Source organism: Hippopotamus amphibius, chromosome 10, assembly GCF_030028045.1.
Source record: "Hippopotamus amphibius kiboko isolate mHipAmp2 chromosome 10, mHipAmp2.hap2, whole genome shotgun sequence".
NCBI classification, from domain to species: Eukaryota; Metazoa; Chordata; class Mammalia; order Artiodactyla; family Hippopotamidae; genus Hippopotamus; species Hippopotamus amphibius.
The window spans coordinates 64832207-64848259 of NC_080195.1; the positions used below are offsets into that span (position 1 = coordinate 64832207).

The following is a 16053-nucleotide window of genomic DNA, read 5'->3' on the forward strand; positions in this document are numbered from 1 at the left end:
TTTATCAATTTATGACATGTTGTACCAAGTTTTATGTTGCTGAAATTAAACTGCCTGCTGTTAGACGTTGGTGGCGATATCTTTGAAATTTGTGTATACTTGTAATGCTATCTTTTAGTTTTAAGAATTGACAGACTATCTTGTTTCAACCAGGATTTGTTAAATCATTGATATATTTGGGACTTCATCAGTCTTTAGGGGAGAAAAAACTAGTATGTATAGTTCAGTCGTGAAAATAAGGAAGTAATATAATAATATTTGTATGTAAAAATATACATAAAGAATTTCAGAATCAATCAACCAACCATCTATACATCCATTTATTAGTTCTGTACTGTACGCTAGACAATTCTGCTTTACGCACTGTGTACAATGGGGAGGGAGATATAATGCCCTTAGTTAAGGTGAGAAATTAGGGGCCGATGCTTGATAGTTTGAGCCAGGTTTTTTCCCGCACAAAGGATATGGTTATTTCTCAAAGTAAGCAAGTGAGAAAGTGTGAGTACTTTTTTCATTTGTCGTTTCCTTGATTTACTGTGTTTGTGGTTCTTGAAATTATTATTGTTCAACTCTTTTTCATTTGGCCCAGGCATTTTTATGAGTACCCAGAAGTGGATCCATATTTTGTGGAACCTAAAATTTAGAGCGGTCCTTTTAAAGAAAAAAAAGTACAAATACAAAATTGGGTATGAAAGTGAATTTTTTTTAGAACTATAAAAAAGTCACAACAAATTATAAATGGAAGAGAAATGGTTAAGTCCACAGACGTCAGAAATAATCTAGACTCTGTGCACTTCATGCTTTGATTTTCTTCCATTGCCCACATGTACCTCCAGGCCTGGGAACCACTGGACACATTCAAATTATGAAATTTGAACGTGACCTTCCTGCTTCTGTGCTGGGCTGGTCAACACCACGGACACTCGAAATATTCCTGCAGCCATTCGTCTGTCACAACTGCTGATCATGATTTAACTAGTTCCAGAAGTGACTGCGCTCTTTACATGTACCTTTCACTAAAGCCAAACTGAGTGTATCTTCCACTCAAATTCCCATTAGCCAGGCTCCAGAGATGCCCCCAGCTACTTCAGTGCCACCTAACGGAAGGTTATGTTTGGCAGAAGGGATGTCACACTGGGAGAAAGGCAGAAATCTTAACCAGTTGTGTGTAAAATGTTTCGCTCTTGAAAACTTTACAAAAAAATTAAGGATGGAAACTTTAGGAAAGGGCCAAGGATCTGAGGGGCCCTCAAGCTTATGCTTCAGGAGCTTCTCAGTAAATCTGCTTTATGTGTACCATTTTGCCTTTTGTAAAAGCGCACACCTTTACACTTGTACACACTTGTGCAATTCCCAGTGATTTCATTTAAACAGTTGTTTCATTGGATGGTTCTTTATGCTGTGATTGGAGGAGTGAGAATGAGATAGGTTAACTTGCTTATGACTAAATCACGTGAACATGTAGAAGTGAATGTAGTAGCAGAATTACTACCTTTTCTCGCTAGCAGAAGGTATTTTCAGTTCTGCAGGCAGCCCTGAATGCCCCAGTGGTTGGGTGGCACCTGATGGAATGACTGAACCGTTATGTAACAGGTGTTTCTAGGCCTGGGATGTAATGTAAAGAGGTGGAAAAGACTTGTTCTGACCCGACACCCATTTACTACTTAATCCTTCACTTGTTAAAATTGCACCTGTTTTTAGTCTCCTCAGGGTTCAGGAACAATACACCAAAACGTAAAATCTATCAAAGAGCTTTAACTGGGAAAGTAATATCTGAATGTGAGATGTTAAGAGGGGCCAGCAGATGAGGCCCGTTCCCTCATTTTTGTTAAAAAAAAAGAGACTGTTAGTGATATATAATAATTAGCACCTTGGTATTCTGTTAAGCTGTGAACAATGGGATGTTGAAGACAGAATGAAAACTTTAGGGGTTGAAAGTAAAGGTCCAACATTAAAAAACTGAATGAGAGGAGGAGAAAATAGTATTTAATTTTATGAAAACAGATGGGAATGTAGATTCTTTGTAGATTGTTGATCATAATTTTAAAATCAAAATTTATATTATGGAAGGCAGAGAAATAGTACATAGTTTGATAATGTTCTCAGTTCTTCTGTGAAAGAAAGTGTTGCAGCTCATATGAAAATGTTTTATTTCTGTCTTTGTTTCTTTTAGGTCAGACTGTGCCAAAATCCCAAACTTCAGTTGAAAAATAGCCCACCATATATACTTGATATTTTGCCTGATACATATCAGCATTTGAGACTTATATTGAGTAAATATGATGACAACCAGAAACTTGCCCAACTCAGTGAGAATGAATATTTTAAAATCTACATTGATAGTCTAATGAAAAAGTCAAAAAGAGCAATAAGACTCTTTAAAGAAGGCAAGGAGAGGATGTACGAAGAGCAGTCGCAGGACAGGTAAGAATATTTCAGATTGTATTTTTCTTAGTGTTAAGGTCATTTATGTTGCTTTTTGTTTCACCTGTGTTTATTTTGGAGGAAATAGCATTGCATTTGTGTATTTGCTTTTCACATTATCTAAACCTTGTAGTTTTACGCAAGGTTTACACAAATTTATGTGTCAATAGATGGTTCGTGAGACAGTGTTCTTATTTTTTTTTTAAATAGGCTTTATTTTTTAGAGCAGTTTTAGGTTTGCCAAAAAATGACTCAGAAAAGTAGAGTTCCTATATACCTCCTCCCTCCACATGCCATTTCTTCCATTATTAACAGCTTGCAAAATGTGGTACTTTTGTTACAATGATGAACCAATATTGATACAGTTTTAGTAATTCAAGTTCATGGTTTGTATTAGGGTTCACTCTTTGTATTGCACAGTTCTGTGAGTTTCCACAAATGTATAATAATGTCATATATCTACCATTATAGTGTCGTGTAGAATAGTTTCACTGCACTAAAAATGCCCTGTGTCCCACCTAGTCATTGTTTCCCTAACCCCCTGCCTCCACCATACACCTCTTGAAGCCCTGGCAACCATTCGTCTTCTTACAGTCTCTATAGTTTTGCTTTCTTCAGAATGTCATATAGCTGAAATGATGTAATATGTAACATTTTCAGACTGGCTTCTTTTACTTAACAGTGTGCATTTAAGGTTATCCCATGTCTTTTCATAGCTTGATAGTTGACTTCTTTTTATTACTGGGTGATACTCCATTACATGGATGTAGCACAGTTTGTTTCTCCACTCACCTATTGAAGGACATCTTGGTTGTTTCCAGTAAAGCTGCTATAAATATTGGTGTGTAGGATTTTGTGCAGACATAAGCTTTCAGCTCATTTGAGCACATACTTCGGAGCATGATTGTTTGATATTGTGATAAGCCTGTGTTTAGTTTTGTAAGAAACTCCCAAACTGTTTTCCCAAATGGCCATACCATTTGCGTTCCCACCAGCAGTGGGAGTTCCTGTTGCTCCACTCCACCAGCATTTGGTATTGAACAGTGTCTTCAGGACATAGTCTTGATTGGAGGTGTAGGTGAGCTAGATGTGGGTGGAAGATGTAACTTCAGTTCCTATACTTTGACTATTAAGTGAGAAGCTGGGGTGGCGATGACTGAAGTGACATCAACTGAATATTCATTTTATAGCCAGGATTTTTGACTTAGAGACTACATTAAGATTTGTTGTTTGGCTATTTCAGCATTAAATTTCATGATCTAATGTAAACTAGATAGAGAAATAATAGAGTTTTCCGCTTCTGGGACATTTAAATTATATCTAGGATATTCACTGATGGTGGTAGTCTGTTTAGATTTCCAGACTGGAAAATAGATATTAATTAAAATGTATAATGTCTTAATGTAGTTGTGCTGAATTTTAGTTTAAGACTCTTAATGTCTCTGGCTTCATAGTTTCCTTAGATATAGGAAAAACCTCTAAGAAATCTAATGTTTTAGGTCAGAAACAGTGGTCTCATTTAGTCTAATGAAACATAGGATTGTCTAACAGGAAATTCAGTTACCTGTGTAGACTCTGAAGTTGTCTGCAAATACCAGCAAAACACCCAGAGTGAGTAAAACCATCAAATTCAAACATAGGAAAACCCTCTGCCAAAGGTAAAATGGCATAAATATTTACTTATTTATAATTTGCTCTCTAAATTAGTGATGAATCCTAACATAATCATAGGAGTCTAACCAATTATGTAACTGTGGGCTCATTACTTAATATTCTTGGACCACAGTTTACACATCTTGAAGGTGGTGACTTTTCCAGTTAGTTGCCTTGTAGCTTCAAGCTCTAAGACTCTCTCCAGGACTGTTAATGGGAATTTGAATTGCCACAAGGTTCTAGAAGTAAGGAAGAGAAATATCGTAGTGATTGTTTCTTCTTACAGACTTCCCAAGAATGGCCAAGGTTATGGGAAGCCATATGTTTATGTTTAAAACTGTATTTTTACCTTGTAGTTTTACCTTTGATCTAATAAAACTAACTTGTTATAAAGATATCTTTACACTTCTTGTTCAGATTTGGTAGCCCTGAAATTCCTCTTGATCTAGCAACGTAATCCATGAAATTTTACTTTTTAGGTTATTAGGTCAGAGAAGGTGTGTAACTTATAGGACTAGGAATTTGAGTGGTTACAGTTTTTTAATTGGATGTAGTAATATATGATGGGGTAAACGTGTATCTCACTTTTACATCTTTTTTAGAAATTTGAAACATTTCTAACTCAGGGAATGTCTTATAACTACCATTTCATATATAACTTTAGATTTTTTTTTTGAATTTTTATGTGGGAGCATATCACGGGGGAATCTTTATAAGTTTTGGTTGATTGTGTGTAGATTTCTACAGAGGATGACAGATTGCATAACACTAACTAATCGCATTGAGGTAACTCTGTAAATTCTGTGTTTTAAGTGTCCAAATGTAAGTTTTGTGACTGTCCTAAGTTCATTCCTCAGACAAAGTTTATTAGCTTCTGTGCTGGTGTAGCATATTTCTAATTGGATTTTTCTTTTTATCCATGTTCCATTTTCTGGTAATGTTCAGTGGCCACTGTGTTTATGCAAAACTTACGTTTGATAAATGTCTGATCATAATTTATAATAAGGTATTATTCTTGGTGCACTGTAACAAGACAGATTTTTGCTTTATGTTTCTTTTAGTAGTAATATATTTTTAAACATTCACTTCCATGTTCCCTTAGATTTCCAAATGCAAACTGAGGCTAAAATGTGCCATTGTACATGGAACTCTGGGATGTTTTGCTCTGTCGAATACACAAGAAACATCTTAGAATGTTCTCATGATTGGTAGGCAATTGAGTATTCTGTTTAGTAGTGACTCTTATCTAACATGTTTGACACCCTGCTAATTGGGAATATTGTAAATTCTCTGAACAATCTTTTTTTTTTTATTCTGTAAATAATGTCACTAGAGACATTAGTATCTTTAAGCTAAAAATGAAGGACAGTAATAGTAGCTTAGAGTTTATTGACTAAACTAGCATTTTCCTGAAAGATTCTGTACTTTATTGAAGAAAATTGTGCTGGATGAGTACATGCATCAAAATGTTTATTTTAATGTTCCTGTTGTATCAAAAATAAACTTCTTTGTGGATTTGTTTTATTTTTATTTATTTATTTTTTTACTTATTTAATTTTTTAATGATTCACATTAAACAATAATTTATTGAAGTAAAATTCACATAAGATATAATTAACCATTTTAAAATGAACAATTCAGTGTGTGGATTTGTTTTAAATGTAAGAGCAAGTGGGAAAAAAATCAGGCATCAATTTTGAACCAGCTGTGCTTTGATTGCTAAAATATGAGTAGCCCAAATTTTTAAGGCAATTTCACATAAATATGATAAATATAATAAGAAATAAAAAATAAATAGATATAGTAAATGGCACTCAGTGTATTCCCTGTGTAGAGGGTGAAAGGTAGAAATTACAGTTAGGTAAATGTCTTTGCTATGGAAATAGATATTAAGAGCACGTAGTGCAAGCCTCTTGCTTTGAGAATGGGTGGAATAATGATTTCTGGCAGAGGCGGCCTGTATGCCTCACTTGATGTTTGTAGTAAACCTCTTCCTTCTCCAGTATCATTTTTTCCCCCAGTTCCCCTCTCCACCAGCCAGTTGAAGCTCACTTTAAGTTGGTGCTTCTCCAGCAGTGTGTAAACCATTCCAAGCTGGTATTTCTGGGAAGAGTAATTCAGTGATTTCTGGCACACGTAAGTTTTCGAGCGTATGCATGGAGTGGGCCTTAGGGATCATGTAGAGAAGGGACACTTTATAGTTTCAAGCACAGAGAAGAGGAGAAACTTTATAACATATTGCTTCAAGTTTTAGTGGCAGAAGTCAAAGTGGGTGTGAAGGTAGTTACAGGTGCCAAATATGAAATTGACAGGAGATCCTTTTCTTCATTGATGTGACTGGCAGTTTCATCAGTTGATCATTTTAATAGAAAAAAATGTACTCTTTCATATAAAATGTTATGTATTAATCACCTCTTCTTTACGGCCTGGTATTGGACACTGTGTTTTAGAACACCCAGAGATGATGGCGTAATGATAATCAGATTTTCCATATTTTAGAACTGCTTCAGTGAACCAGAGTGCTACAACCCATTTTTCCCTCCCACACTCTGGTTTGCAACCAGTGAAACAAAACCAAAAGTCAGCTGAGGTGGAAAAATAGCTCTGAGTTTGATAACCTATCTGTGAAGAAAATAAAGGTTTTTAAAAAATTCATGCCAAAGAGTAATACGTAGATGTCTTATTATTAACATGTGAAAGCCTCTGGACCATTCTTTATGCACGTGTGTTGTAGAAAACAAATTGTAGTGTGCATAGCGTGTATAATAATACTCATTCCAAAAAAGATTTTTAAATAAAATGTATTTTGACATTTAAAACATTAGTTCTAGAAGATGCTAGCTTTTATTTAAAATCCCTCAGGAGCATCAGGCAAAAATCTTTTACTCTATGGACCATTTGGCTGAACAAAGAAAAATGTATAGCTTGCTACATTAATAAAGTGCTTTTCCCTCTAAAGAACTACAAATCACTATGCTTGCTGTTTCTGCCTGTGTTGTAATTCATGAGATAGTGTACCAAGAACATTTTGAAACTGATATACTAAAGATAAATGGTTAAATTAAAAGTTAAATCAAAACAACATCAGCTACGACAATAGTTATAATAAGGGCAACAACAAAACCCAAAGCTGCAAACCAACCTGCTTGCATTCCTTATACTGCTGTACGACAGCATTGTTTTGGCTAAAGAATAGTGTGTTAATTGAAATGTTTAAGTTGGTATAAACACGAGCACATGTTGATTACACGATCATGGAAGCAGTTTTGAAATTCCTCGTGGGTTTTCTGTTTAACCATACAAAGAGATTGACCTTTGTGTACAGTTTGGGTTCTGTGTAATAGTTTTAATTATTACTAGGCCTCACAGGCTAATGGCCTTGTTTATAATCCCACATCAAGTTTAACATTTTCTCCTGGGCAGCCCTGTATGTTGTGAGAAGGACATGAGGAAAGAGGGCAGGAATCTCATGATCTGATGCTGTTTCTCCTCCAAGTGTTTTTTGTAACCTTGGTTGGTTTCCTGACTTCCGTATGTGCTTTTTCAGTCTTTAAATTATTTTCTGGATATTCATAATATTTGTTGGTTCAGATATTTCAACATCAAAAAATGAAGATGTAGTTTGTTTCAAACTAAATGTTACTATTGCTCCATCAGTCTATTAAATAATTTTTCAAATCCAATAGTAGTTAGTTTCTAGTAAAAATACTGTTTTGCATTGTTACAGTAATCATTTGCAGGAGAATTAATCTTAGGGAAGTTATATCTTCTATGAATAATTTGTACAGTATTGAATGCATTCCATTTAGTCTATGAAATATCTATTTAATAATGCATGAGAGGGAATGGTTTATATTTCTTTAAAAAATAATTTTATATTTTAAATATTAACCTAATCTTTCCATTTCTCTTTTTGTTTATTAATGGTAAAAATTGCAGTTCTTATGCATTTGATGAGGTCAAGGGACAAGTTACAAGTAGAAAAATACGATTTCTAAGTCAAAATAGGTTACTGATAGGTCTTTGAACACAAGTATTTTAATGTAAATATACTCAATTGCTGTTTAATTTTTTTCTATATGTATTTGCATTCTAGGCATTTTTTTTCCTTTTCAGTGAAAGACTAGAAGAAGTAAAAGATTAATTTGTGATATTTTAAAAAGACAATATGTAATTTGGATTCAGAGGAAAATAGTAATCAATCCTTTTAAGTAGAAATGTGTCTGCCAAGTAGGAAATGCAATTTTCTCTAGAAAAAGTGAACATCTTCCTGAGATTAATTTATCGTGAATGAATAGAGGTTTATTTAGTCTTGATAAGAATGTTTTCATTCATATTTCAAGCATCTGAGAGATGTGAATGTACTTTTCTAAAGTTTGGAAATGAAGGAGCTTATTTCTTTAACACACTGAGAGTAGAGGCCACAAGAAAGTTATTTAGACAAATGTTTTCAAAGTTAAACAAAGGGAGTCTGTTAAAGAGGGCAGGTGAGAGCTTGCAGAATATTTGACTGTTAGGGACTTTATGGCCAACTACATCCATGCTGCTTTGCTAACTGGGTACAAAGTAATTTATTTGTTGATTTTCATGTAAGTGAAAAGTGAAAGGGGTTTTTCTAGCAGTTTCCTCTTTGGGATATATTTTCAAACAACAAAAGAACACAAATTATTCTGCTGTTCAGATATTCAAATTTAAAACTAAATCCACTGCCCACTGCTTTTAAGTTTTAAATAAAATGTTTAATTTAATCCATTTAATCCCTTTATTTGCTATTTATTTTATTTTTTTCCCAACCCTGTGTTAATGTCCTTCAGTCTCTAACACTTGGTTTATTAGGTATTAAAAATTTTATTGCAATTTATTTAAATTCCTTCCAGGTCAAACAATATACTATATACATGTAATATTTTGATTTTAAAGTTGGAGAATTTTTTTCCTTGCAGTTTAGAGTTGATTAAAGGTTCATAAATTTCTAAGTGATAACCATTGTATCATAAGACAGTAAGCCAACTCACAAGACTCAAGTGAACTTGACTTTATGGTTGAAAATACCTTCATGTTTTCAGTCTTAAGGCAGCTTATTAAAATTGATGTTTTCCTTTCAGTAAATATCTGGTGACATTCAAATTTGATAATTAAAATCCAGAAGCACTCAAGAAAGAATGCCTGTTTTCAGTTTCATAATAACAATACTCCCACAAAGAAGGTTGATGAATGATGTCTTTCAAGTGGCAGATTTGTTATTTATTGATAAATTAGAGAGAGCTCCTTTGGCAGTTCTTTACAAAACTAAATTGAAGTCTGTTTATAAAACAGACAAGCTGCAGTGATAATTCTATAGCCTGAGGAATGCTTGGAAATCTAGCCCAAGAAGCATCTTTTTCTTTTCGGTGATTTAACATAGAAGTGGAGTTTCTGGAAATCCAAACAGATCAGCATCCAGCACTAATTGGGTAGGTCATAAAATAGTACTCGTCTCACTGTTTTGAAATAAAGTGCTTCAGGAATCAGTATTCTAAACCCATTTTTAAGATTAATCTTTTGTCTCTTTAAGCTCATTATTGTTAGAGCATGGAGTTTACATTTATACATGAGTTGCTTATAGATACATGTGTTAATTATAGCAGGATACACATATGAGGTCATTACAGAAAGTACCCATTTATAGGTTTAAATTGTAAAGAAAGATTGAGGCTGCCTGTCTTAACTGGTAGAACCCACTGAGGAACAGATTGAACTCAAAGATAATTTAGATTTAATATTGAAATGTGTTACTTTGAACATCTGGTCATGTGATATAATCTCATATAATCACAGATGTGTGACTGTATTAGTTTCCTAGGGCTGCTGTAACAAATTACCACAAACTGAATGGCTGACACTGCAGTTGATGTTGTCTTAAGTTGATTCTCTCACACTTCTGGAGCCTAGAAGTCTGAAATCAAGGTGTCCGCAGGGCCTTGCTCCCTCCAGCCATCTAGGGCAGGATGTTTTCAGGACTCTTGCAGCTTCTGGTAGCCCCAGGCACTCCTTGGCTTGTGGCAAACAGCATAACTTCAGTCTCTGCCTCTGTCATCATGTGATGTTCTCCTCTGTGTGCGTGTGTCCAAATTTACTTCTTAGGAGAGCACCAGTCATATTGGCTCAGGGCCTAGCCATATGACCTATCTTAACTTTATTACATCTACAGAGACCCTATTTCCAAATAAGGTCACATTCCTAGGTAGGGTTGAGGTTAGGATTTCAACATATCTTTTTAGGGGGCACGATTCACCCATAACAGTGACCAAATACCACAGTGTAAAATTTATACAGTGGAGGGGTAAGAAAACTGAAACTCACTAGAGTATATGTCATGAAAGTGTGAAAAACTTTGCGCTGTAGAAGATAATGCCAAATTACTTAAAATTATTTTTTGAAAGGTCTGTAGCTCAAATAATTTTGTAGGTTTTTTTTTTTTTTTTGAGGTTTATAATAAAAAACTCATTGAATTAATTTATTGATTAATGTTTATGCATATATTGAAAAGCATGGTGAAATTTGACTTTTATCAATAATAAAACTTTTATATAAATTGAAATACTAAATTTATAAGTATCTTGTTACAACATTCTTAGTGATTTCAGTGTATAAAATGTCATCTTTAGAAATTATTAATACTATGAATATGTATATTTAATTAAGTTATAATATTAATAGCCCTTATTATCCCTTGATTAAAAATCCCTGTTTTATTCTTTTATTTTATGATAAGCTCTGGTGGATTAATTAAAATGGTTAATTATGACTTACATCATCATCATTAAATGTTTATGAAGTTTTCTGTATTGCAAACTAAAAAAAAGATGTGGAAGGTGTTTTCCATGTTAGTGGCATAGAGGTGGCTACACTTGCGTTTACTTTGTGTCTTTAATATTAAGATATAAACTGTTATAAGAATGATTTCAAATTAAGATTTTAGAGAATCACCAACTCCCTGACTATCTCTTCCCCCAGGAAGTTTGGGATCAACATGTACACACTGTAATATTTAAAATGGATAACCAACAAGGACCTACTGTATAGCACAGGGAACTCTGCTCAGTGTTAGGCGGCAGCCTGGGTGGGGGTGGAGTTTGGGGGAGAATGGATACATGCATGTGTATGGCTGAGTTCCTTTGCTGTGCACCTGAAACTATCACAACATTGTTAATTGGCTATACTCCAATATAAAATAAAAAGTTAAAAAAAAGATTTTAGAGGATCAACTCAAAGATTTTAGAAAAACAAGAGTAAATTATTTCAAAAAATGGCATGCTGTGTGGCTTAAAATAGGGGTCAGCAAACTGTACAGAGCTAGACAGTAAATATTTTAGACTTTGCCATATGGTCTGTGGCAACTAGTCAGCTCTGCCTTTCTAGTAGGAAAGCAGATGTAGACAATGTGTAAATGAATTGGAATGGCTGTGTTCTAATAAAACTTTATGTAGAAAAACATTGTGGTAAACTAAATTTGGCCTGGGGGCTGTGGTTTGCCAACTCTTGGCTTAAAGTAAAGAGTTTAAATTTTGTCTAAATTTTGGACACTACAATTTTAAAAGTGTTTTATCAACATGGGCTGAGTATATAAGTTGCATAAATTAGGAATGTGTTTGGATAAAAGTAATCATACCTGAGCAACAGTAGTTTATATATATAGGGACGTAAAACTCTCAGCAGGGCTGTCAGAGACCCAAGCTCTTTCTGGTGTAATAATGTCCATCCTTAGTATGCTGAGTGTGACCTCATTCTAGTCACCTTGTGGTTGTAGAATTCCTGCGGCAGCTCCATATTTTTTTTAAGGCTACAAGACTGAGGAAAGAAGGGCAGCACTACATATGCCTGTTCTCTTTCTATTGATGATCAAAAAGCTGCTCAGGAACCTTTTTACCAACTTGCTCCCTCCAGCAGTTTCTCTTAGGTCTTTTTTGGCCTGAAAAATGTTATATTCAGAACAACAGATACAATTTTTTCTATTCTCGTTGGCTTTTTAGGGAAAAATATTTAAAATTAAACGAAGGAACAAATTTGCTAAGACAGTTTCATCTTGAACTCATTATCCTGTAAAAAGAGAAAACAATTCTGTTTTCTTTTTTCATTGAGTGAATACCTCATTCTCTTTTAAACTTTGACGACTGGAAACTTATGTTCAGACCCAAGTAATTGAAAGCAAGTAATTAGTTTCAATAGGTAAGGAAGAATGAAATCATGTTTTATAAGTCTCATATTATTATCTTTGCTATCAGCCATACCTCAGGGATGAGTGGTAAGTATTCCAATTCCATTTTCTATCTGGAGAAGCTAAACTGATTGGAGGTTACATGAGTTGACAGGAATTGTGTATATTCACGTGTGATGTATTTCTGAATGATGTCTAATTACCAGTCACATGTGTGAGCCTGCACCTGTTGGCAGCTGAAGGGTACCAGCATTTTAAGCCCTTTTCAACTTTGTTTCGGGAAGACTCATTTGAACAGTTAGCACATTTTATACTTGTGAAGTGAGGTGTTTTTTCATCTTCATTAAACCAGTAATGATATTGTATGTCAAACGGTCAGTAAAAGGAACTTTTTTTTTTTTTCAAAGATAGCTTATATTAGTTAAATTCAGGAATGTTTATTTAAAACTTCGTTTCTGAAGCATGCTTTTTTGTTGTATTTATCTGTGGTTGAGTGTGTGTGTGTGTGTGAGAGAGAGAGAGAAACGTTGCCTGTGACTTTTAAAACTTTTCATTTCTCTAGATTAGCAAAGTCTTTTACTTTGAGGAAATAGGAGAGGTTACCTAAATACATTTTTGCTGAGATAATATTAATGAAAATAAAATCTTAACTCATCTTGCAGATACTGCAAACGTTTCAGTTTTTGCTCTAAAGGCTTTTTATGAGGTGTGTTAATTTTCTATGATTATAGCAGCATGTGGAGCTGTCAAGTTTATTCTTTTCCAGAAAAATTTAGAAAATTTTAATTTGACTAAAGAACTTTACTCTTGTCAGCCAGGTCTCATTTATCCGATTAAAGTAGGTTTGCACAGATTCAAATCCTAAGAAACAACAAATTCTCCTTACCAATTTTTTTGTGATTTTTTTCCCCCTGTATAATTCTAATTTTAGTTTATTCTCCATGGAGTTGAATATGTAAAAAGTTTTGTTTTTATAAAGCAACTGAAGTCGTAAAGTTGGTAATTTATCACAATTTTTTTCCCACTTTATCAGTATTTGGTAAATGACAGCCTGTAAGCCAGATCCAGCCTGGCTTCCTTCTGTAAATAAAATTTGAGTGGTACATGGACATGCCTGTTCTGTGGCTGCAACGACAGATGTGAGTAGTTACCACAGAGACTTGTATGACCCACAAAACTGAAAATATTTACTATGTGAGCCTTTATTGAAAAAGTTTACTGACCCCTGCCCTATTGTTGTAAACTTCTATAGCAGTCTTAGAAAATTGGCATTTTTAACTTAAACACTTTCCTCCTCTTGACTTTCTATTCTGTTTCTGCTAGTGATACTGTATGAATTACTGGTCATTGTAATCTTCTGAAGACAATAAAATGAATGGCAGGGAATCAATGATGGAGAGCTAAATCTTTATTACACCTCCATTTTCTGTCTTGCGTCAGTATGATGTGTATAATTTGTATATAATTTTTAAGTGGGATAAATTTAAACTTTTTTATTAGGGTCTTTTTTAAACACAAGATACACAAGATATGTCATTAAATGTCTTTGGCAATCATCTAATCTAGTGGCTTCTGTACATGGTCCACGGACCAAATGATGCATTCCTACTCTCTGGAATGGTTAAGTACAGATCCCTGACTTCCTACAGTACCTCTCTGCCTTTACCAGTTGGGATCTGAGTATCTACATTTTTAAAACGTGTCCTAGCTATTTCTGATATCCTGCTTGCTCTTAAAATCCCCCATTCAAATCATCTCATTTTATGTATACAGTTACCTGGGACCATTGAGATGGCACAGATGAGGCTAGAAGCCTGGATCTGTTCAGAACTCTTTTGGTGACCACTCCCAGTTTTAAGTCACTTTAAAGGATCACAAGACAGATAAGTTTCTGAAGGGCTTTTAGAGGAGTTTTGTTGGAAAAGAAGGATTGAAATTCTTTCTTATATTCTTTTTTTTTTTTAATTAATTTATTTATTGGCTGTGTTGGGTCTTCGTTGCTGCACACAGGCTTTCTCTAGTTGCGGTGAGTGGGGGCTACTCTTCACTGTGGTGCGTGGGCTCCTCATTGCTGTGGCTTCTCTTGTTGCGGAGCACAGGCTCTAGGCGCATGGGCTTCAGTAGTTGCGGCACGTGGGCTCAATAGTTGTGGCTCACAGACTCTAGAGCACAGGCTCAATAGTTGTGGCACACGGGCTTAGTTGCTCCGTGGCGTGTGGTATCTTCCTGGGCCAGGGATCGAACCTGTGTCCCCTGCATTGGCAGGCAGATTCTTAACCACTGCGCCACCTAGGAAGTCCCTCTTATATTCTTTTTAGATTGGCCTAATCACTATCCTTAGAATTTGCCTTCGCATGCGAGCCTTTTAACCCTGCCATTTCCCCTTCGTCTTCCTATATCTCCTCCTCTATTTATGCAGATGCGCTTTCTTATTATCGATATAGCTGAAGCTCCCACTCTGCAGCATCCCCATCTTATTTCAGCATCTTCTGATCACTCCATCCAAAACATCTCTTTTTTCTCTGATGTTTATCAATACCTTTCATGTGACCCTTAACCATACATTGTCAAATATTACCATCTTTTTTAAAATGGTGATAAAACGGGGGGTCATTTTAAATGTCTCATTATAGGTTGTTTAAAGGCAAAAATCACTTCTCCTGTGTATCTCCCACGGTATCAAGAACAGTGCTTTAGAGCTGCCCAACACTCATGAGTATATAGGATTGTTTCTCTAGAATTATTGTAGGATTATTTGAAATTTCTCTTTTGTTTCATGTTTATGAGCTACTAGGGCCTAGAAACACGAGCAAGTGAAAGTGTTACACGGGAAGGTGTCTGGTGAAGTGTCCAAAGGCTTAGCTTTTGGAATTTGTAGGTAAACTCTGAATATTAACTTTTTTAGATTTGGCTATAAGTGCCATTGATTTTAGAAGGAAAAATTGTTCATAAGCACAATAATGTCACTGTTGTTTATTATAGAATGGTTATATTTTACAGCAATTCTTAATTTTTTTTTTTTTTTAGCCATGTGGCTTGTGGGATCTTAGTTCCCTGACCATGGATTGAACCTGTGCTCCCAGCAGTGGAAGCGCAGAGTCTTATCCAATTCTTAGTTCTATGTGTATGCAAAATGTCTTTAATGTAGTGACATTTTTGGATAAAGTTGGTGAAATTACTATGATTTGGAAGCACTTTAATGGAGGGTCCTTATGACTACTCATAGTGCCTATGAAATAAACCTCCGAAAAACCCATAGTGTCAGCATTCTGCCTGTTCCTACAAACTATACATGGCAATGAAAATATTTACAGCTTTCCTATTGACATACTAGTTCTCCATCTGAGCTCTTATGAATGTTTTCACTTCCTCTTATTTTAACATTTCTTCAAAGACAGCGTTTGTTTTTATGCTGTGTTGTATTGCTGACCCTGAATACACAGAACCTTACTGCAACGGGGGAATCCTCCAAAAATCTATGCTTTCGACATGAATAGTCCAGTTTCGTTTGGTATATGTTATTGTCAGAAGTGCTTCATCCTCTTTATAGCTTGCTGTGCAGCAGATGGTCCTTGTATCCTTTCACTACTCTTCAGGGAATGCATAAATACATGTGCACAAATGAAAAAAGTCTTCTTATGGTGATCATCTCGTGTCTTTACTGATGGAGTTCCCTGTTACAGATAAGGATTTTCAAACTTGAAAATTAGTTTTCAACTTTCAGCTGACATGTTTTTCTTTTGGTATTTATGTATTTCCTTAACTGCCATCTCTTTTTC

General features: G+C 34.9%; 1 protein-coding gene across 4 annotated transcripts in view; it reads left to right on the forward strand.

The window, feature by feature from the left end:
- Positions 1 to 16053, forward strand: part of CBLB (Cbl proto-oncogene B) — a 199815-nt gene that overhangs the window by 12059 nt on the left and 171703 nt on the right. For all 4 annotated transcript variants that reach the window (XM_057697271.1, XM_057697272.1, XM_057697273.1 and 1 more), the window contains exon 3: positions 2174 to 2424. In XM_057697271.1, the coding sequence (XP_057553254.1) occupies positions 2174 to 2424 (251 nt within the window). The remainder of the gene's footprint in view (positions 1 to 2173; positions 2425 to 16053) is intronic.